This window comes from Apodemus sylvaticus, chromosome 1 (genome assembly GCF_947179515.1).
Source record: "Apodemus sylvaticus chromosome 1, mApoSyl1.1, whole genome shotgun sequence".
NCBI lineage: Eukaryota > Metazoa > Chordata > Mammalia > Rodentia > Muridae > Apodemus > Apodemus sylvaticus.
Window position 1 is genome coordinate 55,122,659 of NC_067472.1, and position 27,892 is coordinate 55,150,550.

The window sequence follows — 27,892 nt, forward strand, 5'->3', positions numbered from 1 at the left end:
CTGTCTTTTGATGAGAGTGGTGTATTGAAGTCTCCCACTATTATTGAGTGAGGTGCAATGTGCACTTTGGCCTACAGAAAAAGTTTCTTTTATGAATGTAGCTGCCCTTGCATTTGGAGCACATGTGTTCAGAATTGAAAGATCATTTTGGCAGATTTTTCTTTTGATGAGTAGGAAGTGTCCTTCCTTAACTTTTTTGATTACTTTATTTTGGAGGTTGATTTTATTCAATATTAGAATGGCTAGACTAGCTTTTTTCCTGGGGCCATTTGCTTGGAAACTTGTTGTCTAGCCTTTTACTCTGAGGTAGTGTCTGTCTTTGTGCTTGAGTTGAGTTTCCTATATGCAGCAAAATGTTGCGTCCTGTTTATATATCCAGTCTGATAGTCTATGTATTTTTATTGGAAAATTGTGTCCATTGATATTAAGAGATATTAAGGAAAAGTGATTGTTGCTTCCTGTTATCTTTGTTTTAAGAGGTGGAGTTATGTTTCTCTCTCTCTCTCTCTCTCTCTCTCTCTCTCTCTCTCTCTCTCTCTCTCTCTCTGGTATGTTGTTAAAAGAAGATTATTTTATTGCATTTTCTAGGGCACAGTTTCCCTCCTTGTGTTGCTGTTTTCCACTCATTATTTTTTGAGTGGCTGGATTTGTTGAAAGATATTGTGTAAAATTTTTTTCTCATGGAATATCTTGGCTTCTCCATCTATGGTAATTGAGAATTTTGCTGGAAATAGTAGTTTATGCTAGCATTTGTGTTCTCTTAGGGTCTGCATGAGATCTGGCTGGAATCTTATAGTTCTCATAGTCTCTGGTGAGAAATCTGGTGTAATTTTGAAAGGTCTGACTTTATATGTTACTTGGCATTTTTCCCTCACTTCTTTTAATATTCTTTCTTTGTTTAGTGCATTTGTTGTTTTGATTATTATGTGACAGCAGGAATTTCTTTTTCTGGTCTGATGTATTTGTAGTTTTGCATAATACTTGTATGTTCATGGGCTTCTCTTTCTTTAGGTTAGGGAAGTTTTCTTCTATAATTTTGTTGAAGACATTGACTGGCCCTTTAAGGTAGAAATCTTCGCTCTCTTCTATACCTATTATAGGTTTGGTCTTCTCACTTTGTCCTGTATTTCCTGGATGTTTTAAGTTAGGAGCACTTTACATTTTGTATTTTCTTTGACTGTCATATCAATGTTTTCTATGGTATCTTCTATACCTGAGATTTTCTCTTCTATGTCTTGTATTCTGTTGTTGATGCTTGCAACTATGTCTCCTAACTTCTTTTCTAGGTGTTCTAGCTCCAGAGTTGTTTCTTTTTGTGATTTCTTTATTGTTTCTATTTCCATTTTTAGATCCTGGATGGTTCTAAATTCCTTCACCTGTTTGGTTGTATTTTCCTGTATTTCTTTATGGGGATCATTTATGTCTTTCTGAAGTCCTCTAAGCAGTGATTTTTAAATCCAAATCTTGCTTTACCAGTATGTTTGTGTATCCAGGAGTTGCTGTTGTAGGAGAACTGTGTCCCCATTGTGCTATTTCACCTTGGTTTCTGTTAGTATTATTCTTGCATTTGCCTTTCAGCATTTGGTTATCTCTGGTGTTAGTTGGTCCTGCTGTCTCTGACTGGTGCTTGTCCCTCCTGTGTGCCTTCCCGTCTGTATTAGCACCCCTGGGATATTAGCTCTCCCCTGGCACAGAGGGCTGTGGAATGGCCCAGCTCCTGTGTGCAGATGGAACCTGGATAGACCCTGTTGCAGCTGCTCTGCCACTGCTGTGCTCCCTGCACTCCTGACTGGACCTGCCTTTCACAGTCACTGGAGAGAAGATGGCAATGTCACCTCCAAACATGGGAGTCAAAGCACTCCCCAGAGACCAGTTTTCTCCTGGCAAGACCAGCACATAGATGGCTACCAAGCAACCCAGCTCCTGGTTGCAGATGGATCCCAGAAGGACCCTGTCCCAGGGTTCTGCCACGTGTGTGCTCACTCAATAAATCTTAAAAAAAAAAAAGAATTGGCATCTTTTTTTTCAGGGTGAGATTAGGAGCTAGTTTTATTCTTTTCTTTTTTAATTTGATATATTCTTCATTTACATTTCAAGTGATTTTCCCTTTCCTGGATCCCCCCTCCCCGAAAGTCCCATAAGCCCTCTTCCCTCCCCCTGTTCCCCAATCCAACCCTTCCCACTTCCCTGTTCTGGTATTCCCCTACACTGCTTCACTGAGCTTTTCCAGGACCAAGGAGCACTCCTTTCTTCTTCTTGGGCATCATTTGATATGTGCATTGTATCTTGGGTATTCCAAGCTTCTAGGCTAATATACCTTTATCAGTGAGTGCATACCATGAGTGTTCATTTGAGACTGGGTTACCTCACTTAGGATGATGTTCTCCAGTTCCATCCATTTGTCTAAGAATTTCATGAATTTGTTGTTTTTAATGGCTGAATAGTACTCCATTGTGTATATATACCACATTTTCTGTATCCCTTCCTCCGTTGAGGGACATTTGGGTTCTCTCCAGCTTCTGGCTATTATAAATAGGGATAAATAGGGCTGCTATGAACATAGTGGAGCATGTATCCTTATTACATGCTGGGGAATCCTCTGGGTATATGCCCAGGAGTAGTATAGTGGGGTCCTCTGGAAGTATCATTCCCAGTTTTCTGAGGAACTGTCAGACTGACTTCCAGAGTGGTAGTGCCAGCTTGCAACCCCACCATCAGTGGAGGAGTGTTCCTCTTTCTCCACATCCTCACCAGCACTTGTTTCCTCCTGACTTTCTGATCTTAGCCATTCTGACTGGTGTGTGGTGAAATCTCTGGGGTTGTTTTTATTTGCATTTCCCTGATGACTAAGGATGTTGAACATTTCTTTAGGTGCTTCTCAGCTAGTTGATATTCCTCAGGTGAAAATTCTTTGTTTAGCTCTGCACCTCATTTTTTAAGGGGGATATCTGGCTCTCTGGAGTCTACCTTCTTGAGTTCTTTGTATATCTTGAATATAGCCCTCTGTCGGATGTAGTGTTGGTAAAGATCTTTTCCCAATTTGTTGGTTGCCATTTTGTCCTTTTGACAATGTCCTTTGCCTTACAGAAACTTTGCAGTTTTATGAGGTCCCATTTGTCAATTCTTGATCTTAGAGCATAAGCTATTGGTATTCTGTTGAGGAAATTTTCCTCTGTGCCCATGTCCTCAAAGGTCTTCCCCAGTTTCTTTTCTATTAGTTTCAGTTTCGGTGTGTCTGGTCTTATGTTGAGGTTCTTGATCCACTTGGACTTGAGCTTAGTACAAGGAGATAAGAATGGATCAATTTGCATTGTTTGCTTGCTGACCTCCAGTTGAACCAGCACCATTTGTTGAAGAGGCTATCTTTTTTCCACTGGATGTTTTCCGCTCCTTTATCAAAGATCAAGTGACCAGAATTCTGTGGGTTCATTTCCTGATCTTCAATTCTATTCCATTAATCTACTTGCCTGTCACTGTACCAAAACCATGCAGTTTTTAACACAATTGCTCTGTAGTACTGCTTGAGGTCAGGGATAGTGATTCCCCCAGAAGTTCTTTTACTGTTGAGAACAATTTCAACAGTAAAAGAATTGGCATCTTGTTCCTGATAATATTTTCCTTAAATCAACAACAATTTCTGCTAATCAACTTGTTTTAGTTTTCTTCCCTGTTGGATGGACACTCCTTAAAACAAAGTAGGTTGAAGTAGAGCAGAACCAATCACATATTTTTTTACAGAAGTATAAATTTCATTTCCAGGTTTCAGAAATAGTCATATAACGTGGGTCTTCATCAACATTACCATTCTGAAGTATTTTTCTTTTTTCATTTAAATTTCATTTAATCTTTTTGTTAACTCTACAGAGTCTATTCCCCTCCCAGTCTACCCTCTGACTGTTCTTCATCCCATACCTACCCCCACCCCCATCTCTACAAGATTTCACAAACTCCCCACCCCAACCCATCAGACTTCTAAACTCCCTGGGGAATCCAGTCTCTTGAGGGTTAGGTGCATGTCCTCTGATTGAACCCAGACATCACAGTCCTCTGCTGTATATGTGTTGGGGGCCTCATATCAGCTGGTGTGCGCTGCCTGGTTGGTTGCCCAGTGTCTGAGATATATCAGTGGTCCAGGTTAGTTGAGACTGCTGGTCCTCCTACAGGTTTGCCCTCTTCCTCAGCTTCTTCCAGCTTTTTCCTAATTCAACCACAGGGGTCAGCAGCTTCTAACCATTGATTGGGTGCAAATATTTGCATCTGATTCTTTCAGCTTCTTGTTGGATCTTTTGGAGGGCTGTCACAATAGATCCCTTTTTGTGAGTGCCTCAGTAATATTGTTAGACCTTGGAGTCTGCCCTTGAGCTGGATCCAACTTTGGGCCTGTCACTAGAGCCAGTATGTTTACAGAGAGATGAAACATGGGATGTTCTAGGGGAGGTGAAACATTTACTCTTCAGGTAAGCTCAGGAGGTAAACAATCATATAACATAAAGAAGTCCCTGAAAGTGACTACATTAATTAGTACCCTCCTTTTTCATGCATGTATGAGTAGTAAGCATTTATCAGTGACAAGCTGACTTTGAGACAAGCTGATCTGCCTAGAAAGGACTCAGACTACCTGAACACTCTGGAAAATCAGACTTCATTAAAGTTACAAATTTACCAGGAAGAATCTCAAACTAACAGTGTTATAAGCAAAAGCCACCCATCAGCCTGTTGAACTATCTGTGGGTCAGACAGGGCACTCTGTGTTTCCAGCTTTCATGAGTCATCGTTGATGCAGGATGCCTTTGGTGATGGAGCTGTCTTTGAATCATGTTAATCCTTTAAGGAACTCCTTACCCATATTCCTTTGACTGACTCAATAAAACACACTGCTTCAACAAGTTAGATTTTTGTAGCATCTTTTTTTTAAGTCTCTTTTCAGTTCCCTATCTGAGTAGATGTTTGCTAATATCCTTCAAAAATAGTGTTTCATAATGCTACCACGGAGATATTAGTTTCTTCTTTGAGGAATGCCACAGAATGTGTCAATACTCAAACCCCGGGGCAGTACACTTAATGACATTTTAGGAAATATGTGTCAAAACTTTAGATAGTGTGATACAATGAAACAGAGACATTAGAGACTATTGAAGTTCTTCCCCCTAACCCCATGCTCCTAGAAATAAGACTCAGAGTCAAAATGTATTTTCAAATACCTTGGCCATATAGCTATGCTCTTCTTTGACTATATCATAACCAAAGATAACCCACTTATTTTAATCTACATTCTGCCACATGGCTGTTTACCTGTGCTCAGGCACCATTCATCTATCTCCTCACATTTTCCAGGGCTGATCATCACACTCTGGCTATATTCCCAAATCCTTTCTCTTTCTTGTATATCCCAACCCTATTTCCTGCCTAAGTCATAGGCCATAGGCTTTTTAATTGACAGGTGATACATCAATAGAATATACAGTGTAGTCTGTCTACTAGTGAAGACATAAAACAAAGAACGCTTTTTAAAAGAGCAGGTTAATAAAGTCACTGAAGTTACAGAGTACTAAATTTTAACAACAAAAATCAATCAAGAAGAGTGTACATGAACAACACAAAACTGAATTCCAGAATTTCTATATGTTAATGATTCTTCTTTTAGAAAGAGATAATAAGGCTACCACCAAAGGCTTGACATCTGAAGCATCATTACATTTATCAATTTTATAAATTACCATTTCCTGTGAAATTATACATGATTTATTTTATAGCATTATATAATATTTGAGCCAACCAACCTTTATAATATCTGCCACCTAATCATTTTGTTTAATATGCCACTTATTTATATATTCTTTCCCAATATAAATTGAGTCATAGTTATAAGCCATATAAATAATTGTCTTAGTATGGTTTCATTGCTGTGAAGAGACACAATGACCAAGGTAACTCTTACATAGAACATTTAGTTGTGGCTGGCTTACAGATTCAGAGGGTCATTTCATTACCATCATGGCAGGAAGCATGCCAGTGTACAGACAGACATGATGCTGAAGGAGGAGATGAGAATTCTATATTTTGATCCAAAGGCACACAGAAAGATATTGTCTTCTGCAGGTAGCCAGGAAGAGGCTATCTTTCACACTTGGTGGATCTTACCATTGAGACTTCAAAGCCAATGCTCAAAATGACACACTTCCTCTAAAAGGGCCACAACTACTCCAACAAGGCCATACCTCCTAACAGTGACTTGTTCAACCTCAAACACATAAATGGTATGCTTAGTTGGGCAGGATTTTACCTTGGGATTGCACATGTTTTAATCTATCTTCTTGAACACAGAATTCAACCCCATTTCACTACCTGGTGCCCATTTAATAATTGAACCATACATTTTGTATTTTTTTCTTTCTCAGTTTTTATATTTTCTTCAAAATGCTCTTCATAAGTTTGAAATTTAACAACTGCACAACAAAATTTATTCTACCGTCTTTTGAGATTTCCCTTGCAAATGCAATGAATCTAAATCTCTTTACTTTAGCCTCAGGCAGACTCTTAGAATCAGGGCAAAAAGCAACCACATTTTCCCCCAAAATATCACAAAACAGTCTCTATGCAGCATACTAACATCATTGCCCTCTGAAATCTCGTGAGCCATGGTTTCACAGTTCAAATTACTCTTAGCACCAATGTCTTCCATATTCCTATTAGGCCCATTTAACCCAACTTAAAGCATTCTACTGATTTCCAAAATCCAAAGTCCCCAAATCCAAATTTCTCTAAACAAAAACATGGTCAGGCCTGTCACAGAAACACCTGACTTCTGGTATCAACTTCTGTCTTAGAGTTTTATTGCTGTGAAGAGACACCATGACCAAGCAATTCTTATAAAGGACAGTATTTAATTGTGACTGGCTTACAGTTTCAGGCTTTCAGTCCTTTATCATCATAGCAGGAAGCAAGACAGTGTCCAGGCAGACATGGTACTGATAAAGGAACTGAGAGTTCTATATCTTAATCCAAAGGGAGGCAGAAAGAGAATGCCTTCTGCAGGTAACTAGGGGGGTGGCTTTCATCCACATTTGTAAGATCTTCAGCATTGAGACCTCAAAGACCACCCTCACAGACAGTGCATTTATAATACATTCTTCCAACAAGGTCACATCTATTCCAATGAATCCAGACCTCCTAATAGTGCCACTTTCCATGATCCAGGCACATTGCAACCACCACAGTGCTCATGAGATGGAGTGTATAATTCACTTTATGATGTGACTAAGCTGTTGAGAGTTGCAAACAGCACATCAATTTCCCAGTTCCCATTGCTTAACACAGCTGCTCCTATAAAGTCCATACAAATCATTTGTTCAATTTGACAGAAAGTATTGCATTTCTAATATTTTGAGAAACTCAGAATTTTGTTGTTCTGTGTTAAATCACCATTCCTTTATGTTCCTTCATTCTAATTGTTGCTTATTTCTGTGAAACTTTCTAGAATTCTCTTGCCCTGCATCATGACTGTGTTGTAGCCTCTACTGGAAAGTAGAATGGGAATTTCAAGGTCAATAAATTCAAATTTACCAAAAGTAGCTTTTATGAAGGCACAGATCAGATTTTTTGTGATATTACTGTAGCCATGATCTCTACATTACTAAACTCCTATGTGCTGGCTTAGGCATCTGATTTTACAAATACTATTTGTGTTTTGCACTATGCTCATGTGTCCACCAAAAGTTCATGTGTCTGAATACTTTATCCTGTAGCTAATGAAGGTGTTTATAGAGGACGCAGAACTTTTATCAGTGGAGTTTCTTGGAAGAACTGGGTTGTTTGAGTACATATTGTGGATAATATCTATTTAAGGTCTGGTATGATACTGGTTCAACCTCTGAATGAGTCATCTATCTCATGTTCATGGGACCATAGTGAACAATTACCATGTTTTTTATTATTGTGCATCTATTAGTATTCTTTTTTTAATAAAGATGTATGCACATGCTTATTTTAATAATAATAAAAGAACAGAAGAATAATAGTTCAACAATAAGGAACTCATTAAATAATTGTTGGTCTATTCACAAAATAGAATACAAAATCAAACATTAAAAGAATGAGCTCTGCCCTGATATGAAACCAATCTCCAAGTTACATTTTTAATTGAAACAATCAAGATGTGCTAAAATATGTATAATATATACACACAGACTCACATTCATCTGCATGTGTTTAAATACTGTAAAACACTCCTAGTGATGTCTCCAGCTGCCTGTGTGGTTTGATGATTGGGGAGGAGGGAGGCTTCCTCTCCTTGTGTATTCTATCTAACCTGTTCTCCAGTTTAATTTTTGGTAATGAGCATAAATTACTTTTTTATTAAGTATTTTAAAGTGTTATTTATAGACATTTAGGGTTGACATTCGAAGAAACATGGGCTTGTAAAAAATGCTGCTGAGGCACCAAGATTAGATCTCCCCATGCCTGTATTGTGTTAGAACCCAGAAGGGGGATGGCACACTCAGTGGGTAAAAGGGAGACATTATTTTGGATCTTCCTCAGCCACATAAATAGCCAGGCATGGTGGCACATGCCTGTGATCCCAACCCTGGGAAGCAGAGACATGAGGATCCCCTGGGCTCACCAGCCAGCCAATGTAGCCAAGCAGTGAGCTCCATCTCAAATTCTTTTTTTTTCTAAATTCTTTGTTTACATTCCAAATGCTTTCCCCTTTCCCAGTTCTCCCCTCCCCATATGTCCCATAAGCCCTCTTCTCTCCACCCATTCTCCAATCAACTCCCTCCTTTTTCTCTGTCCTGGTACTCCCCTATAAAGCTGGATGCAGCTTTTCTAGGATCAGAGCCCTCTCCTTACTTCTTCATGGGAGTCATTTGATATGCTAATTGTGTTGGGTATTCAGAGCTTCTGGGCTAATTAATATCCACTTATCAGTGATTGCATTCCATGTGTATTCTTTTGTGATTGGGTTACCTCACTTAGGATGATATTTTCCAGTTCCAACCATTTGCCTAAAAATTTCATGAATTCATTGTTTTTAATTGCTGAGTAGTAGCCAATTGTGTAAATATACCACATTTTCTGTATCCATTCCTCCATTAAGGGACATCTGGGATCTTTCTAGCTTCTGGCTATTATAAATACGGCTGCTATGAACATAATGGAGCATGTGTCTTTATTGCATGCCAGGGAATCCTTTGGGTATATGCCCAGGAGAGGTATAGCAGGATCCTCTGGAAGTGTCATGTCTAGTTTTCTGAGGAACCGCCAGACTGATTTCCAAAGTGGTTGTACCATCTTACAACCCCACCAGCAGTGGAGGAGTGTTCCTCTTTTTCCAAATCCTTGCCAACACCTGCTGTCTCCTGAGTTTTTAACCTTAGCCATTCTGACTGGTGTGAGGTAAAATCTCAGGGTTGTTTTGATTTGCATTTCCCTAATGACTAATGATGTTGAGCATTTCTTAAGGTGCTTCTCGGCCATCTGAATTTCTTCAGGTGAAAATTCTTTGTTTAGATCTGTACCCCATTTTTTAATAGGGTTATTTGGTTCCCTGGGGTCTAACATCTTGAGTTCTTTGTATATATTGGATATTAGCCCTCTATCAGATGTAGGGTTGGTGAAAATCTTTTCCCAATTTGTTGGTTGCCGTTTTGTCTTTTTGACAGTGTCCTTTGCCTTACAGAAACTTTGTAATTTTATGAGGTCCCATTTGTCAATTCTTTTTCTTTTTAATATTTTTTATTTTCTATATTCTTTGTTTACATTCCAAATGATTTCCCCTTTCCCGGATGCCCCCTCCCCATATGTCCCATAAACCTTCTTCTCTCCATCCATTCTCCAATCATCTCCCTCCTTTTTCTCTGTCCTTCTATTCCCCTCCAATGCTAGGTCAATCCTTTCCAGGATCAGGACCCTCTCCATACTTCTTCATGGGAGTCATTTGTTATGTGATTTGTGCTTTGGGTATTCAGGGCTTCTGGGCTAATTAATATCCACTTAACAGAGATTGCATTCCATGTGTATTCTTTTGTGATTGGGTTACCTCACGTAGGATGATATTTTCCAGATCAAACCATTTGCCTAAAAATTTTGTGAATTCATTATTTCTAATTGCTGAGTAGTATTCCATTGTGTAAATATACCACATTTTCTGTATCCATTCCTTTGAGGGGCATCTGTGTTCCTTCCAGCTTCTGGCTATTATAAATAAGGCTGCTATGAACATAATGGAGCATGTGTCTTTATTGCATGCCGGGGAATCCTTTGGGTATATGCCCAGGAGAGGTATAGCGGGGTCCTCCGGAAGTGTCATGTCCAGTTTTCTGAGGAACCGCCAGACTGATTTCCAAAGTGGTTGTACCATCTTACAGCCCCACCAGCAGTGGAGGAGTGTTCCTCTTTCTCCACATCCTCGCCAACACCTGCTGTCTCCTGAGTTTTTGACCTTAGTCATTCTGACTAGTGTAAGGTGAAATCTCAGGGTTGTTTTGATTTGCATTTCCCTAATGACTAATGATGTTGAGCACTTCTTAAGGTACCTCTAGGCCATCCAAATTTCTTCAGGTGAAAATTCTTTGTTTAGATCTGTACCCCATTTTTAATAAGGTTATTTGGTTCCCTGGGGTCTAACTTCTTGAGTTCTTTGTATATATTGGATATTAGCCCTCTATCAGATGTAGGGTTTGTGAATATCCTTTCCCAATTTGATGGTTGCCATTTTGTCCTTTTAACAGTGTCCTTTGTCTTACAGAAACTTTGTAATTTTATGAGGTCCCATTTGTCAATTCTTGATCTTAGAGCATAAGCTATTGGTGATCTGTTCAGGAACTTTTCCCCTGTGCCCATGTCCTCAAGGGTCTTCCCCAGTTTCTTTTCTATTAGTTTCAGTGTGTCTGGTTTTACATGGAAGGCCTTGATCCACTTGGAGTGAAGTTTCGTACATGGAGATAAGAATGGATCAATTCGCATTCTTATGCATGCTGACCTCCAGTTGAACCAGCACCATTTGTTGAAAAGGCTATCTTTTTTCCACTGGTTGTTTTCGGCTCCTTTGTGGAAGATCAAGTGACCATAGGTGTGTGGATTCATTTCTGGATCTTCAATTCTATTCTATTGGTCCACTTGTCTGTCACTGTGCCAAAACCATGCAGTTTTTAACACTATTGCTCTGTAGTATTGCTTGAAGTCAGGGATATTGATTCCCCCAGAATTGCTTTTGTTGTTGAGAATAGTTTTAGCTATCCTGGTTTTTTTGTTATTCCAGATGAATTTGAGAATTCAAATTTACTAACTCTGTGAAGAACTGAGTTGGGATTTTGATGGGGACTGCATTGAATCTGTAGATTGCTTTTGGCAAGATGGCCATTTTAACTATATTAATCCTGCCTATCCACGAACATGGCAGATTTTTCCATTTTCTGAGGTCTTCTTCGATTTCCTTCTTCAGAGACCTGAAGTTCTTCTCATACAGATCTTTTATTTGTTTGGTTAGAGTCACACCAAGATACTTTATATTGTTTGTAGCTATTGTGAAGGGTGTCATTTTCCTAACTTCTTTCTCAGCCTGCTTATCCTTTGAGTATTGGAAGGCAACTGATTTGCTGGAGTTGATTTTATAACCTGCCACTTTGCTGAAGTTGTTTATCAGCTGTAGGAGTTCTCTGGTGGAGGTTTTCAGGTCACTTAAATAGACTATCATGTCATCTGCAAATAGTGATAATTTGACTTCTTCTTTTTCAATTTGTATCCCCTTGACCTCCTTATGTTGTCTAATTGCTCTAGCTAGAACTTCAAGTACTATATTGAAAAGATATGGGAGAGAGAGGACAGCCTTGTCTAAACACCTCCTCGGGTGAGAAAGCTGGACCCCAACTCAAACCTATACTGTTTTGATCATTTATCCCTACTCACAGAACTCTGAACAGACACCAGCTTCCACACAGGGATCCAAAGAGTTTCTCCTTCCCCCGGTCACCTTTGAACTGGAGTCCCTGCCTGAACTGGTCCTGGAGTTTCTTGGTGTGGCTGCCCTAGAACTGCTGGCTCAGCACATGGCTGCGGCCATCAAAAAGGTCTTCCCTCACTCAACCCTTGGGTGAGGCCTAGAAGATCCAAGGGTAGTGGGATTGCTTCAAGTTTCTCTCTATTTAGTTTAATGTTGGCTACTGGTTTGCTGTATATTGCTTTAACGATCTTTAGGTATGGGCCTTGAATTCCTGTTCTTTCCAAGACTTTTCGCATGAAAGGTTGCTGAAATTTGTCAAATGCTTTTTCTGCATCTAATGAGATGATCATATCATTTTTTTCTTTGAGTTTGTTTATGTAGTGGAGAGCATTAATGGATTTCCTTATATTGAACCATCCCTGCATCCCTGGGATGAAGCCTACTTGATCATGTTGGATGATCATTTTGATGTGTTCTTGGATTCGGTTGGCAAGAATTTTATTAAGTATTTTTGCATCAATATTCATAAGAGAAATTGGCCTGAAGTTCTCTTTCTTTGTTGGATCTTTGTGTGGTTTTGGTATCAGTGTAATTGTGGCTTCATAGAACGAGTTGGGTAGAGTTCCTTCTGTTTCTACTTTGTGGAATAGTTTGAAGAGTATTGGTGTTAGGTCTTCTATGAAGGTCTGATAGAATTCTGCACTGAAGCCATCTGGTCCCATGCTTTTTTTGGTTGGGAGACTTTCTATGACCCTTTTTATTTCTTCGGGACTGTTTAGATGATCTATTTCATCCTGATTTAGTTTTGGTGTCGGATATCTGTCTAGGAAATTGTCCATTTCCTCCAGATTCCCCAGTTGTGTTGAGTATAGGCTTTTGTAGTAGGATCTAATGATTTTTTGAATTTCCTCAGTATCTGTTGTTATATCTTCCTTTTCATTTCTAAGTTTGTTAATCTGGATACTGTCTTTGTGCCCTTTGGTTAGTCTGGCTAAGGGTTTATCTATCTTGTTGATTTTCTCAAAGAACCAAGTCCTGGTTTTGTTGATTCTTTGTATGGTTCTCTTTGTTTCTACTTGATTGGTTTCGGCCCTGAGTTTGATGATTTCATGCCTTCTACTCCTCCTGGGTGAAATAGCTTCTTTTTGTTCCAGGGCTTTCAGGTGTGTCTTTAAGCTGTTAGTGTATGCTCTCTCCATTTTCTTTGTGGAGACACTCAGGGCTATGCGTTTTCCTCTTAGCACTGCTTTCATTGTGTCCCATAGATTTGGGTATGTTGTGTCTTCATTATCATTAAGTTCTAAAAAGTCTTTAATTTCTTTCTTTATTTCTTCCTTGACCAAAGTATCATTGAGTAGAATATTGTTCAGTTTCCATGCGTATGTGGGTTTTCTGTTGTTTTTATTGCTATTGAAGACAACTTTTACTCCATAGTGATCTGATAGGAGGCATGGGGTTAGTTAGATCTTCTTATATTTGTTGAGGTCTGTCTTGTGACCAATTATATGGTCGATTTTGGAGAAGGTACCATGAGGTGCTGAGAAAAAGGTATATTCTTTTGCTTTAAGGTAGGATGGTCTATATATATCTGTAAAATCTAATTGGTCCAAAGCTTCAATTAGTTTCACTGTGTCGCTGTTCAATTTCTGTTTTCCTGATCGGTCCATTGAGGAAAGTGCAGTGTTGAAGTCACCCACAATTATTGTGTTAGGTGCAATGTGTGCTTTGAGCTTTAGTAAAGTTTCTTTTATGAATGAGGGTGTCCTTGCATTTGTAGCATAGATGTTCAGGATTGAGAGTTTTTCTTGTTGTACTTTTCCTTTGACCAGCAAGAAGTGTACCTCAGAGTCTCTTTTGATGACTTTGGGTTGAAAGTCAATTTTATCTGATATTAGAATGGCTACTCCAGCTTGTTTCCTGAGACCATTTGCTTGTAAAATTGTCTTCCAGCCTTTTACTCTAAGGTAGTGTTTGTCTTTGACCCTGAGGTGTGTTTCCTGTATGCAGCAAAATGTAGGGTCCTGTTAATGTATCCAGTCGGTTAGTCTATGTCTTTTTATTGGGGCATTGAGTCCATTGATGTTAAGAGATATTAAGTAATAGTGAGTATTACTTCCTGTTATTTTTGATGTTATTTTTAAAATTTGATTGGTTAACTTCTTTTGGGTTTGATGAAAGGTTACTATCTTGCTTTTTCCAGGGTGAAGTTTCTGTCCATGTATTGCTGTTTTCCTCCTATTATCCTTTGTAGGGCTGGGTTTGTGGATAGATATTGGGTAAACTTTGTTTTGTCATGGAATATCTTAGTTTCTCCCTCTATGGTGATTGAGAGTTTTGCTGGGTATAGTAGTTTTGGCTGGCAGTTGTGTTCTCTTAGAGTCTGCATGAGATCTGCCCAGGATCTTCTAGCTTTCATAGTCTCAGGTGAAAAGTCTGCTGTGATTCTGATAGGTCTTCCTTTATATGTTACTTGGCCTTTTTCTCTTACTGCCTTTAATATTATTTCTTTGTTTAGCACATTTGGGGTTTTGATTATTATGTGACGGGAGGTATTTCTGTTCTGGTCCAGTCTGTTTTGAGTTCTGTAGGCTTCTTGTATATCATGGGCATCTTTCTCTTTAGGTTAGGGAAGTTTTTTTCCATAATTTTGTTGAAGATATTTGCTGGCCCTTTAAGTTGTAAATCTTTACTCTCATCTATGCCTATAATCCTTAGGTTTGGCCTTCTCATTGTGTCCTGGATTTCCTGGATGTTTTGGGTTACAAGCTTTTTGCATTTTGCATTTTCTTTAACTGTTGAGTCCATAGTTTCTATGGTATCTTCAGCATCTGAGATTCTTTCTTCTATCTCTTTTATTCTGTTGTTGATATTTGCATCTATGTCCCCTGATTTCTTCCCAAGGTTTTCTATCTCCAAAGTTGTCTCCCTTTGAGTTTTCTTAGTTGTTTCTACTTCTGATTTTAGATCCTGGATGGTTTTGCTTAGCTCCTTCACTTGCTTGTTTGTGCTTTCCTGTAATTCTTTAAGAGATTTTTGTGTTTCCTCTTTCATGACCTCAGCCTGTTGACCCAAGTTCTCCTGTATTTCTTTAAGTGATTTTTGCGTTTCCTCCTTATTGGCTTTTGTATTCTCCTGGATTTCTTTCAATGATTTTTGTGTTTCTCTTGTAAGGGCTTCGAACTTTTGATCCATTTTCTCCTGAATTTCTTTAATATGTCCTTCATGCGTTCCTCTACCAGCATCATGACCAATGCTTTTAAATCCAAATCTTGTTTTACTGGTGTGATGGGGTATCCAGGACATGCTGATAAAGGAGAATTGGGATCGGATGCTGCCATATTGTCTTGATTTCTGTTAGTGACGATCCTGCTTTTGCCTTTTGCCATCTAGTTCTCACTGGTGTTACTTAGTCTTGTCAACTGGTGATTTGGACTCACCAGTGCAACTGCCTCTTCCCAGGTGGCCTCTGGTGCACAGCTGCACTGCCTAGAGACAGGGTGCTGTGGCCCAGGCTGTTCAGATCCCGAAGCAGACACCTGAAGGCTCCTGCCAATCCTACAGCATGGAAGATTTTTCCATTTTCTGAGGTCTTCAATTTCCTTCTTCAGAGACCTGAAGTTCTTCTCATATAGATTTTTTATTTGTTTGGTTAGAGTCACACCAAGATACTTTATATTGTTTGTAGCTATTGTGAAGGGTGTCATTTCCCTAACTTCTTTCTCAGCCTGCTTATCCTTTGAGTATTGGAAGGCAACTGATTTGCTGGAGTTGATTTTATAACCAGCCACTTTGCTGAAGTTGTTTATCAGCTGTAGGAGTTCTCTGGTGGAGGTTTTCAGGTCACTTAAATAGACTATCATGTTATCTGCAAATAGTGATAATTTGACTTCTTCCTTTTCAATTTGTATCCCCTTGACCTCCTTATGTTGTCTAATCGCTCTAGCTAGAACTTCAAGTACTATATTGAAAAGATATGGAGAGAGAGGACAGCCTTGTCTAATCCTTGATTTTAGTGGGATTGCTTCAAGTTTCTCTCCATTATTTTGATGTTGGCTACCGGTTTGCTGTATATTGCTTTAACTATGTTTAGGTATGGGCCTTGAATTCCTCTTCTTTCCAAGACCTTTAGCATGAAAGGATGCTGAGTTTTGTCAAATGCTTTTTCAGTGTCTAATGAATGATCATGTGGTTTTTTTTCTTTGAGTTTGTTTATGTAGTGGATTGCATTGATGGATTTCTTTATATTGAACCATCCCTGCATCCCTGGGAGGAAGCCTACTTGATCATGGTGGGTGGTCGTTCTGATGTGTTCTTGGATTTTGTTTGCAAGAATTTTATTTAGTATTTTTGCATCGATATTCATAAGGGAAATTGGCCTGAAGTTCTTTTTCTTTGTTGGATCTTTGTGTGGTTTTGGTATCAGCGTAATTGTGGCTTTGTAGAATGAGTTGGGTAGTGTTCCTTCTGTTTTGATTTTGTGGAACAGTTTGAAGAGTATTGGTGTTAGGTCTTCTTTGAAGGTCTGATAGAATTCTGCACTGAAGCCATCTGGTCCTGTGCTTTTTCGCTTGGGAGACTTTTTATGACCCCTTTTATTTCGTTAGGGGTTTTGGGACTGTTTTGATCATCTATTTGATCCTGATTTAATTTTGGAGTTTGGTATATGTCTAGGATGCTGTCCATTTCCTCCAAATTCTCCAGTTGTGTTGAGTATAGGCTTTTTTAGTAGGATCTGATGATTTTTTTAATTTCCTTTAATTTCTGTTGTTGTGTCTCCCTTTTCATTTCTAATTTTGTTAATCTAGATACTGTCTCTGTGCCCTTTGGTTAGTCTGGCTAAAGGTTTATCTATCTTGTTGATTTTCTCAAAGAACCAGGTCCTGGTTTTGTTGATTTTTTGTATGGTTCTCTTTGTTTCTACTTGATTGATTTCAGCCCTGAGTTTGATGATTTCCTGTCTACTACTTTTCCTGGGTGAATTGGCTTATTTTTGTTCCAGGGCTTTCAGGTGTGTTGTGAAGCTGCTAGTGTATGCTCTCTCCATTTTCTTTTTGGAGGCATTCAGGGCTATGAGTTTTCCTCTTAGCACTGCTTTCATTGTGTCCCATAGATTTGGATATGTTGTGTTTTTATTTCCATTAAATTCTAAAAAGTCTTTGATTTCTTTCTTTATTTCTTCCTTGACCAAGGTATCATTTAGTAGAGTATTGTTCAGTTTCCATGTGTATGTGGGCTTTCTGTTTGTTTTGTTTGTTTATTTGTTTGTTTTTGTTTTTGTTTTTTGTTTTTGTTTTTTTTTTTGTTTTTTGTTTTTGTTTTTTTTTGCTATTGAAGACCACTTTTACTCCATAGTGATCTGATAGGAGGCATGGGATTAGTTAGATCTTCTTATATTTGTTGAGGTCTGTCTTATGACCAATTATATGATCGATTTTGGAGAAGGTACCATGATGTGCTGTGAAGAAGTTATATTCTCTTGCTTTAGGATGAAATGTTTTATATATATATATATATAAAACCCATATATATATATATATATATATATATATATATATATATATATATATATATATATATATAAAACATATATATATGTTAAATCTAATTGGTCCAAATCTTTGATTAGTTTCACTGTGTCCCGGTTTAGTTTCTGTTTTCCTGATCTGTCCATTGAAGAGAGTGCAGTGTTGAAGTCACCCACAATTATTATGTTAGGTGCAATGTGTGCTTTGAGCTTTAGTAAAGTTTCTTTTATGAATGAGGGTGTCCTTGTATTTGGAGCATAGATGTTCAAGATTGAGAGTTCTTCTTGGTATATTTTTCCTTTGACCAGCAAGAAATGTCCCTCAGTGTCTCTTTTGATGACTTTAGGTTGAAAGTTAATTTTATCTGATATTAGAGTGGCTATTCCAGCTTGTTTCCTAAGATTATTTGCTTGTACAATTGTCTTCCCGCCTTTTACTCTTAGGTAGTTTTTTGTCTTTGACACTGAGGTGTGTTTCCTGTATGCAGCAAAATGTAGGGTCCTGTTTATGTATCTATTCTGTTAGTCTATGTTTTTTTATTGGGGAATTGAGTCCATTGATGTTAAGAGATATTAATGAATAGTGATTATTACTTCCTGTCATTTTTGATGTTATTTTTATATTTGATTGGTTATCTTCTTTTGGGTTTGATGAAAGAAGGTTACTATCTTGCTTTTTCTAGGGTGAAGTTTCCCTCCTTGTATTGGTCTTTTTCCCCTTATTATCCTCTGTTGGGCTGGGTTTGTGGAAAGATATTGGGTAAACTTGGTTTTGTCATGGAATATCTTGGTTTCTCCATCTATGGGGATTGAGAGTTTTGCTGGGTATAATAGTTTTGGCTGGCATTTGTGTTCTCTTAGATTCTGCATGAGATCTACCCAGGATCTTCTGGCTTTCATAGTCTCAGGTCAAAAGTCTGCTGTGATTCTTATTGGTCTTCCTTTATATGTTACTTGGCCTTTTTCTCTTACTGCCCCTAATATTCTTTCTTTGCTTAGTACATTTGGGGTTTTGATTATTATGTGACAGGAGGTATTTCTGTTCTGGTCCAGTCCGTTTGGAGTTCTGTAGGCTTCTTGTATATTTATTGGCATCTCTCTCTTTAGGTTAGGGACGTTTTCTTCCATAATTTTGTTGAAGATATTTGCTGGCCCTTTAAGTTGTAAATCTTCACTCTCATCTATGCCTATAATCTTTAGGTTTGGCCTTATCATTGTGTCCTGGATTTCCTGAATGTTTTGGGTTACAAGCTTTGTACATTTTGCATTTTCTTTGACTGTTGAGTCCATGGTTTCTATGGTATCTTCAGCATCTGAGATTCTTTCTTCTATCTCTTCTATTCTGTTGTTGATATTTACATCTATGGCCCCTGATTTCTTTCCAAGGTTTTCTATCTCCAAAGTTGTTTCCCTTTGTGATTTCTTAGTTGTTTGTACTTCTGTTTTTAGATCCTGGATGGTTTTGCTCAGCTACTTCACTTGCTTGTTTGTGTTTTCCTGTAATTCTTTAAGAGATTTTTGTGTTTCCTCTTTCATGACCTCTGCTTGTTGACCCAAGTTCTCCTGTATTTCTTTAAGTGATTTTTGCATTTCCTCCTTATTGGCTTCTATCTTTTGACTCATATTCTCCTGAATTTCTTTAAATGATTTTTGTGTTACTCTTGTAAGGGCTTCTAACTTTTGATCCATTTTCTCCTGTATTTCTTTAAGAGATTTAGTTATGTCTTTCTTGTGTTTCTCTAACTGCATCATGACCAGTGATTTTTAAATCCAAATCTTGTTTTTCTGGTGTGTTGGGGTATCCTGGACTGCTGTTGTTGGAGAACTGGGTTCAGATGCTGCCATATTGTCTTGATTTCTGTTGCTAATGTTCCTATGTTTGCCTTTTGCCATCTGGTTATCTCTGGTGTTAGTTTGTCCTGTTGTCACTGGCTGGTTCTTGAACCTCCTGTGAGCCCATAAGGCTATTTCTGCACCACTGGATGACTGTGTTTTCCCTGGCACAGATTGCTGATATGCTGCCCTCCTCTTGGGTGCTGTTGGAGCCCTTGTGTGTCATGCCCCAAGAAATGTTATACTTGGGTTGTCTCTATGGACCAAACCTGGTGCTGCCCGTCTGCTCTGTCAGGGAGTGAAGATGGCAGCAGAGATCCTACAGGGCATGGGATCCACTCCTGGCTGGCACACAGACAAACCACTGCTCTGCCCAGGTCCTGGGCGCTGGTGGCAGCCCGCAGCTTGGTGGTCTGTGTCCCCAGAGGTCTTAGACTTGGGATATATCAGTACCTGGAGTTGCCTGTCCTGTCCTACTGGGAGCTAAGATGGTGGCTGCTGACTTCTCCACCGGGCACAGGACCCACACCTGGCTGGTACACAGAGGAACCGCTGCTCTGCCCAGATTCTGGGCACTGGCGGCAGCCCACAGATTTGCGGTCTGCGCCCACAGATTTGCGGTCTGCGCCCCCAGAGGTCTTAGACTTGGGATATCTCAGTACCTGGGATCGCCTGTCCCATCCTACTGGGAGCTAGGATGGCGGCTGTCAACTTCACAGGGCACCTCTGTTAGTATTCTACTAAAATATGTCTTTTCTCCTTTAAGTAGTTTTTAACAGGTATCTTGTCATATTAACAAATCAACAATAAATATGCTACATACATGATATGGTATGGTGTCTTAATGACATGTTATAATACCAACATAATATCTTATAAGAAATAATTTAATAAAATCATTGGAAAAAAACAGAAAAATATTTTTTAATTGTATATTTATTTATAAAAATGAAAAATCTTTTGCGTTCATGTAACCTCTGTTATTTATAATACCTTATTATTCATAATTATAGCTGTCTTGAAGTTTCAAGCAAACTGAATTGTTCCCATAATCTAATTTCTCTCTTTTCCTCAGGTTTGGGAGGAAGTTAATTTTAATATGTGCTTTATTACAAATAGCCATCATTGAAACCTGTGTAGCTTTTGCTCCCACCTTCCTCATCTACTGCTTACTTCGATTCCTGGCAGGAATGTCTGTGGAACCCATATTCGTAAATAGTAACTTGCTCAGTAAGTCAAAACATTTGAAATATAACCCTTTTCAAACTTTTGTTTTGACCCTGCAAATCCCTTTCAAGTAAATATATCTTTTTCTTTCAGTGTTTGAATGGACAAGTACCAAATTCCTATCCATGGTGGTAGTGCTTTCAATTTGTGCTACTGCTATTGCAAATATGATATTGACAGGCCTGGCTTTTTTCTTTCAAAACTGGCACCACCTCCAGCTGGTAATGTCTGTACCACTGTTCTTCTTCCTTATACTCACAAGGTGGGAACTTTCTTTCCTTTTCTATTACTGAATTCTGTGAGTTAATGAACAGGAATAAGGACATAAGAAATGCATTTCTCTTTGGTCTATGCTTGACAGTATAATCTCCTCTTTGCAATTATGGGAGAGGAGGACAAGGTTCATTTTCAGATAAAACTGAGGAGACTGAGTTCTATCTAAACTCGAGGTAAACATTAAATAATTTTCTAAAATCATACGTGTGACAAGAGTTATTGGTACATTGAAGAAGATTTGCTTCTTATAGAAAAGTTGCATTTAACTGCAAATTCTGTATTTTACTAATTAATTAGATGAAAGGTAAAACATCTAATTAAGTTCATATTATAAATAAACATTTAATACTAGAATAAGTATATTGAAAATATTGTATATGTTATCCCAATAGAAAAAAATTATATTATTTGCTAGTTAAGTACTGTTAGGCAGAATTTAAGTTTCTTTGGTAGGGAAAAAAAAAACCAAAATAAAACAAAATAAAACAAGACAAAACCAAAGGAGAGTAGCAATGATTGCAGCATAAATATTTTCCTTCTTTTTGCCTGTCTTTATGTGATGGCTATTCTTGGTTGTCAACCTGAATACAACCTGAATTTTGCTACATCTATAATGAAGTAAAATTCCTAAATGAAAAGCACACCTGTGAGAGATTAGTTTTGCTAGGTTTGAAGTGGGTTAATCCACTTCTAGTCCAGATCTTTTTTTTTTTTTATTCGATATAATTTATTTACATTTCAAATGATTTCCCCTTTTCTAGCCCCCCCCCCCACTCCCCGAAAGTCCCGTAAGCCCCCTTCTCTTCCCCTGTCCTCCCTCCCACCCCTTCCCAGTTCCCCGTTCTGGTTTTGCCAAATACTGTTTCACTGAGTCTTTCCAGAACCAGGGACCACTCCTGCTTTCTTCTTGTATCTCATTTGATGTGTGGATTATGTTTTGTCTAGTCCAGATCTTTGAAGGAGGAAGATACATAACTTTGATATGGATCTTAAGGAAGGAAGACACATTTTTGATCTGGGCCATACCTTCTGCTAGTAACCTACAAAAGGACATAGAAGAAGAAAACTTTTACTTTTTGCCTGCTTGCCCTCACATTGTTAGCACATCGATTCCTGGAATTGGAGAGTTCTTTTTTGGGATTTCAGACTATACAGAAGATGAGCTTTGCGGGACTGAGCAACTACTAGGTTCTTGGACTTTCCTTTCACAGCTAGTTATTGTTGGATTAGCTTAACTGCAGTCTGTAAATCATTCTAATAAATACCATATATATGTCATTTTCAATTTTATTCATAATTTTTTGGATTTTTCTGTTAGAGTCTGTGTCTATTTTTATACCCCTTTTCTTTTATCTCTAATATTTTAGCATTTTCCTCATTGTGATTCATAAATTTCTTTAGTCTTTCCTCTAATGTTTGTTTTCAAATATTATCTCTTTCTCTTTTTTCATCTTTGATATATTAGCATTTTCCTCAGTCTGATTTATAAATTTCTTAATCTATTCTCTAATGCTTGCCTCTATATTTCATTTTTCTCCTTCTCTTTGTTTCTTTCAGATATCTTAGTATTTTCCTCCTTCTTATTTGCACATTTCTGAAATATCTCTTCTAATGCTTGTCTCCATATTTTACCTTTTTCCTTTTTCTTATTTTTTAGATATCGTATTATTTTCCTCTTACTGACTTGTAAATTTCTGAAGCTTTTCCTTGAAGGCTTGTGGCTATCCTTCATACCTGTCCTTTTCCTTTTCCTCTATAGCCCTCTATTTTGTGAAGACATAGGAAGTCAAAATAATTATGAGAATAAGAATGAGGATCATCAATTCAATCATCATAATCAGTAATGTTTCAGTTTCATTCAGGTCATCTATCTCTCTCCATTTTTTTCCATCCTTGATCAATTCATAAAAACATTATATAATATCCAAAAATCTTGTGTTATTGTGTGTCTCATCTTCATATGCCCTATTCCCTTAAATCTATTAATTTCAAACTACTTATAGCTATCTATGAAATTTTATATCTAATTCTTTTCCTTTAAACATAAAACAGATTTTTAAAAAATCTTTTCTGAAGTTTTGTTGTGTTTGGATTTCTTTTGTATGTACTCTGTCTTGTATCTGCCTGCAGTTATTTCGAACAGGTTACCAGGTTACCTGGAAGGAAAGCTGGGGATAGGACGGAAGTGGTGGGAGAAAACATGAAGCCAAGATAAATCTCCTGATAAAGGCTCGAAGTTTAATGGGGGTCTCCAAATATATAGAGGCAGGGGAAAGACCTTCCCCCCAAACCTGGAGACTCTTGCAGAACCAGTTTGCTTGCTCTGCAGGTGGCTAGTGTCAGGTGGCTAGTGCCTCTTAGGAAACTGCAGGTCCTTGGGAAACAATGGACTTCACCTTGGTCTGAGTGCTCCACCCTAGGTGGAGCAGGATTATGGCTAGCACAGGAATTCCTGCTCAAAGGCTGGGAGAGGAACTTCAACTTGGGCAATGTCAAGTTCCTGCCAGGTGGCATAGCACCCCAATATGGCTCTCTACACTGTCTCTCTTTGATGTTCAGTTCAGGACACTCCAGTGATTGGCTTGTCCTAATTCTTTTGCTCATAGGGAGGGGTGGAAAGTTCCTTCAACTGGAAAAAAATACAGTTAAAGCCCACCGGAGTCCTGGGGTATTTTGCCATCTTGCTTTGTTGGGCTGAGTCAGCCCTGGTGACCTTCCCCATCTCTGCTAAGATGATGCCTGTTTCAAATGGGCTGTGCTTTAAGCATTCCATGTGTTTGAGGTGCTTTAAGCCTCAGCACAGGTATTTGGGAAGTCCACCCCCGAAATTGGCCAGTTGAGCTAGTCCATAGCCAAGTTGCATGCCAATCTGGACTTTGTTGCCTTTGGCCCAGTCTTTGTAGGCTAGCTCTGCTTACATGGCAGTACTATGCTATCACCCATTTGATCAGAGCACAAGTAACTGTGAGCTACAATTCACCTGTGTGTAACAGGGGTAGAGGGGTCTGGTATCTATTTAGCCCTGGGCACTCCTGTACCATTTTGACATTTTATTAGTAAGCTGTAGGCAGTATGCTGGGTATGTTCTGAGCTACTGTAGTCCTTCCACCTATTAAAACCTACTCAAGTGTCAATCACTTGCCAATCTAATTTATCTGTGGCTTCTACTCTATCTGCCTGTCCTCAGGGTGAACTTCTCTTGGCCATATACACTTGGTCCATCCTGTCAGATGGAAACTTCCTCCTCTTTTTGTCTTTCTTTCCTCCCTTCTGGTCTTTCTTGAGACCCCTCTCTTGATTCCCTTCCTTCCTATCCTTCTGCCCAATCATAAAAGCCCCTGCCATTTGTAGACCATTCATATATTAATGGAAAGAATTCTTTACAGTACATTGGTTAATACAGTGCCATAATATCAGGTTACAGTGTGGTCTGAGGCACAGTATTCAGGTTCTGAATATACAATACACAAGATGAACCCCCAACAGGATCCCTTTCCTTATCTCCTTTTAAAGAGACTTAGCAATTAGTACCACAGGGTCATCAGAATAGGCATATTTGATCAGAAATGACTCAATAAATTGACCACAGACTTAATACAGAGAGATGAGTTTATACTCACAAGTACAAAAGACTCATCTGCCACACACTTTTCATCCACACAGCCTATCAATATTATTATGTGTCAAGAGCCATCTAGGAAAAGCTAAGGCTAGCAGATGACTTTCCTGGAGGTGGCCTACTTTTTAGCAAGGAGTAAAGTGGGTAATCTCTGAGATGCAAGTCAAAGAGATTCTCAGAATTGTTTCTTGCAGCTGATATACCTTTCCTGTCATTATGAAACTAATATAACATTCCCTAGGCATTAACCAACCCTATTGAGCTGATTTCCTGAAAATCAACATTAGGATCAACATTCATGAATTAATGATGTTTTGATAAATTAATGATCTTATAGAGTTCCTTTTTGATTCAGATAATCTTAGAAAGAAGGTCTTTGTAATTGCTGCAGTCCCTTTATTTATTTATTTATTTATTTATTTATTTATTTATTATTTTATTTACATTTCAAGTGTTATCCCCTTTCCTAGTTTCCACTAAAGAATGGTTATAGTTGTTTTGCTAAAAAGATGTAATAAAATTAGAATCAAGAATAGAATGTGCCCCCTCCTCATAATAGTAAGTAAAGACTGCATAATAAGAAATACAATGAGATTTTATAATTGCACTAAAAGGGGAAATATGCTTAGGACAAATTTGTACTCAGGGCAAAACATTAATTCTAAGTCGGACCCAGGGATGAAGCCACAGGTATGCTCCATGATAAGACAAGGTCATATGAAACTATTACTTTGGATTTATAATGAGCTTATAGGATGAAAAACTGCTTTGAACTTAATATCAACATCCTTTTGTATCTCCCATTTTGTGTTAACTTTTATTTTTGAGGTAATTTTCTAAAGAACTTTTGTCTAGAACATATAAAAAGTCCAGAGAAAAGAAATAAATTTGGTGGTTTGGGGGGCTCTGATCCATCCATCCATCCATCCATCCATCCATCCATCCATCCATCTATCCATCCAAATACACATATATGTATGTAGGAATATATGTGTATATGTAAGCATGCATGATCACTGGTGGAGTTGATGGAGACAGATGATTGGGACTGCTAGAGGGTATGTGTATGTATGTCTGTGTATACTTGTCTATATGAGATTCTAATTGTTTTCTTTTATTTGTAACATTTTATCTATGAGATAATTCTTTTATATACAATTAAATTTTGTCTATAAAAAGCTAAAATCAAGAAATGAAAGGTGATATAGTCATTTCAACATCTTTCAGTTTATATGTTTTCTGTATGAGTGATTCTTTCCTCTCTGGTTCACAAAGAGTTAACCAGCTTGATGAGTGAGGGGCTCCTGGCTGTCTGACCAGAGAAAAGAGCACTATCAATAAATCCTTTACTTGATCTTCTGCTGTTAAGTAACAGGTGTTAATTTGTTTGAAGTCATTGGCTTCTGGACCCAGAATAAAGAATCAAGGAGAATAAATATTTATGCCAAGCAACTTTTACTCCCACAAAACCAAGTTTGCCCCTCCACCCTCACTCCACCCCAATGGACTGCCATTCAGAGAGAATCAGTGCTGGGACAAGCTTCCAGCCCTTATGCATCTGTTTCCATCATGTAAATGAGAAGCAGGGCCAGTTTTAACTTGTTTGAATGGTCATATGTCAGCAGCCAACTTGAAGTTATGAATGCAATTTGAATGATATAATTAGTATACAAAATTCATACAATACTTTTCATTTAAAGGAAAGAACACATCATTAAATGATATTTTCTATACCCTAATAAGAAAGTTGGTATATATCTGTGGAATATATCTCACAGTCTAGTTCCATGAACCACACTACAAATATATATCCAGGTAGAGGGAGACAGATCCCCACTGGAGATCTAGGTATGCATTTTAGAAGTGCAGTGCATTTTGTGGTTGAATCATTCATCAATTTCAATGAAGGTATTAGACTACAAAAGATTATAGAGGTTAATAAAGCAGAATGTTGTAGGTATTCATTTAAATAACAAAATTTTGAAGGTTAAATTTTGTGCGGAAAATGACAGCTCAAGAATTGTTTCTACCTCCAACGTCTTCCTTGACAGGTGGCTGTCAGAGTCAGCTCGGTGGCTGATTGTGACCAACAAACCTGAGAAGGGCTTAAAGGAACTTAAAAAAGTTGCACGAATCAACGGAATGAAGGATTCTGGAGACACCCTAACCATGGAAGTGAGCATAATGGGTGATGTTTATGACATAAAGGAAATACAAGCTTGGCACGCCTGTGAGTTAGTGCCCTAGGTGCACTATGCTGTCATTAAGAACACTGCATATGAGAGTTTCATTCTAATGAGACTAAAAGCACTGACGTTTAGATTCCTTCATTTCTTAAATTCAGTTTGTAAAATTCTTCTGCAGAGCATGTCATTCACAAAGTAACTGTTTTAGCTTAACATTAGTGATCAATACTAGTGTGCTACACTTAATTTAGACAATATATTTTGATAATTTTTGTTTTATTTTTTCATTAGCCTCACAGTATCTACAGACTGTGAGAGGAACACAGTATGATGGTGGGATAAAAATACTTATTTTCTTCTTCCCAACAAATGCCCAAGTACTTTCTCTCTCTCTCTCTCTCTCTCTCTCTCTCTCTCTCTCTTGTTTTTTGTTGAACTAATAAGATAAATAAATTAAGATTTCTTACAGAAATATGGAGAAGATCTATTTATAGGAGCATGGACAATAGATGAGGCCTACATCACTTAAAGAACCTCTCCCTTATCCACAGCAATCATTAATCATCCATCCTTTCTCAAGATGATGGAATTTTATTCACTGAATTTTATTCATTGAGTAGGTTTAGTGCAGCTCACCACAGCTGTTGAGAGTGCAACCACTAGGTCATACCTAGAATATAGCATTACATATCACCCCGTGCCTAACTTTAGACCTTCTATTATGTCAGAACTCTCTTTCAGCATGGTCCCTGGTCCTTGGAAATAGTGCTGTAAACATCTAGTTTAGGATTTACTCATTTAATAATTATTTAATTTAATAATCACATTTTTTTCTGAAATCTTGCCAGTTTCAGCTTTGTAGTATCTTTCTCAGACTTTGGAAAGAAGCTTCTCTGGTTAAAACAACATTACTATATGGACATGAAAGAAATCATTAGAAGGCAATTCAACTGGCACATAATTTCCATATAGATAAATAGATGAATTAGCTCTACTACTAGGGCACAAGAATCCATTGTTGTTGAATTAAACGATATAGACTAACAGCAGCCTACATAGCAAATTTCAGCGCAGTGAGACTAACCACCAGAGAATAAGATTCCAGGTTAATTTTAGCTTGGTTTTTATATGTTAAGCAACAGAAGTTGTAGTATATTCAGCAACTGGCTCCTAACATTTATTCTATTTGGAAAGTACTCATGCTTGTGTGATAATTAGCACTAATTGTAAATTGTAATGATCTTTAATCACTGGCTGATGATATGCCAGACATGCCTACAAGGACT

General features: G+C 38.1%; 1 protein-coding gene across 2 annotated transcripts in view; it reads left to right on the forward strand.

Moving 5' to 3' along the window:
- LOC127678378 (solute carrier family 22 member 27-like) overlaps positions 1-27,892 on the forward strand; it is a 74,563-nt gene that overhangs the window by 15,869 nt on the left and 30,802 nt on the right. Inside the window, exons 3-5 of one of the 2 annotated variants that reach the window (XM_052173281.1) lie at positions 20,374-20,528; positions 20,619-20,787; positions 26,472-26,595. In XM_052173281.1, coding sequence (XP_052029241.1) covers positions 20,374-20,528; positions 20,619-20,787; positions 26,472-26,595 — 448 coding nt within the window. The remainder of the gene's footprint in view (positions 1-20,373; positions 20,529-20,618; positions 20,788-26,471; positions 26,596-27,892) is intronic. The other variant, XM_052173292.1, reaches the window with a different exon arrangement.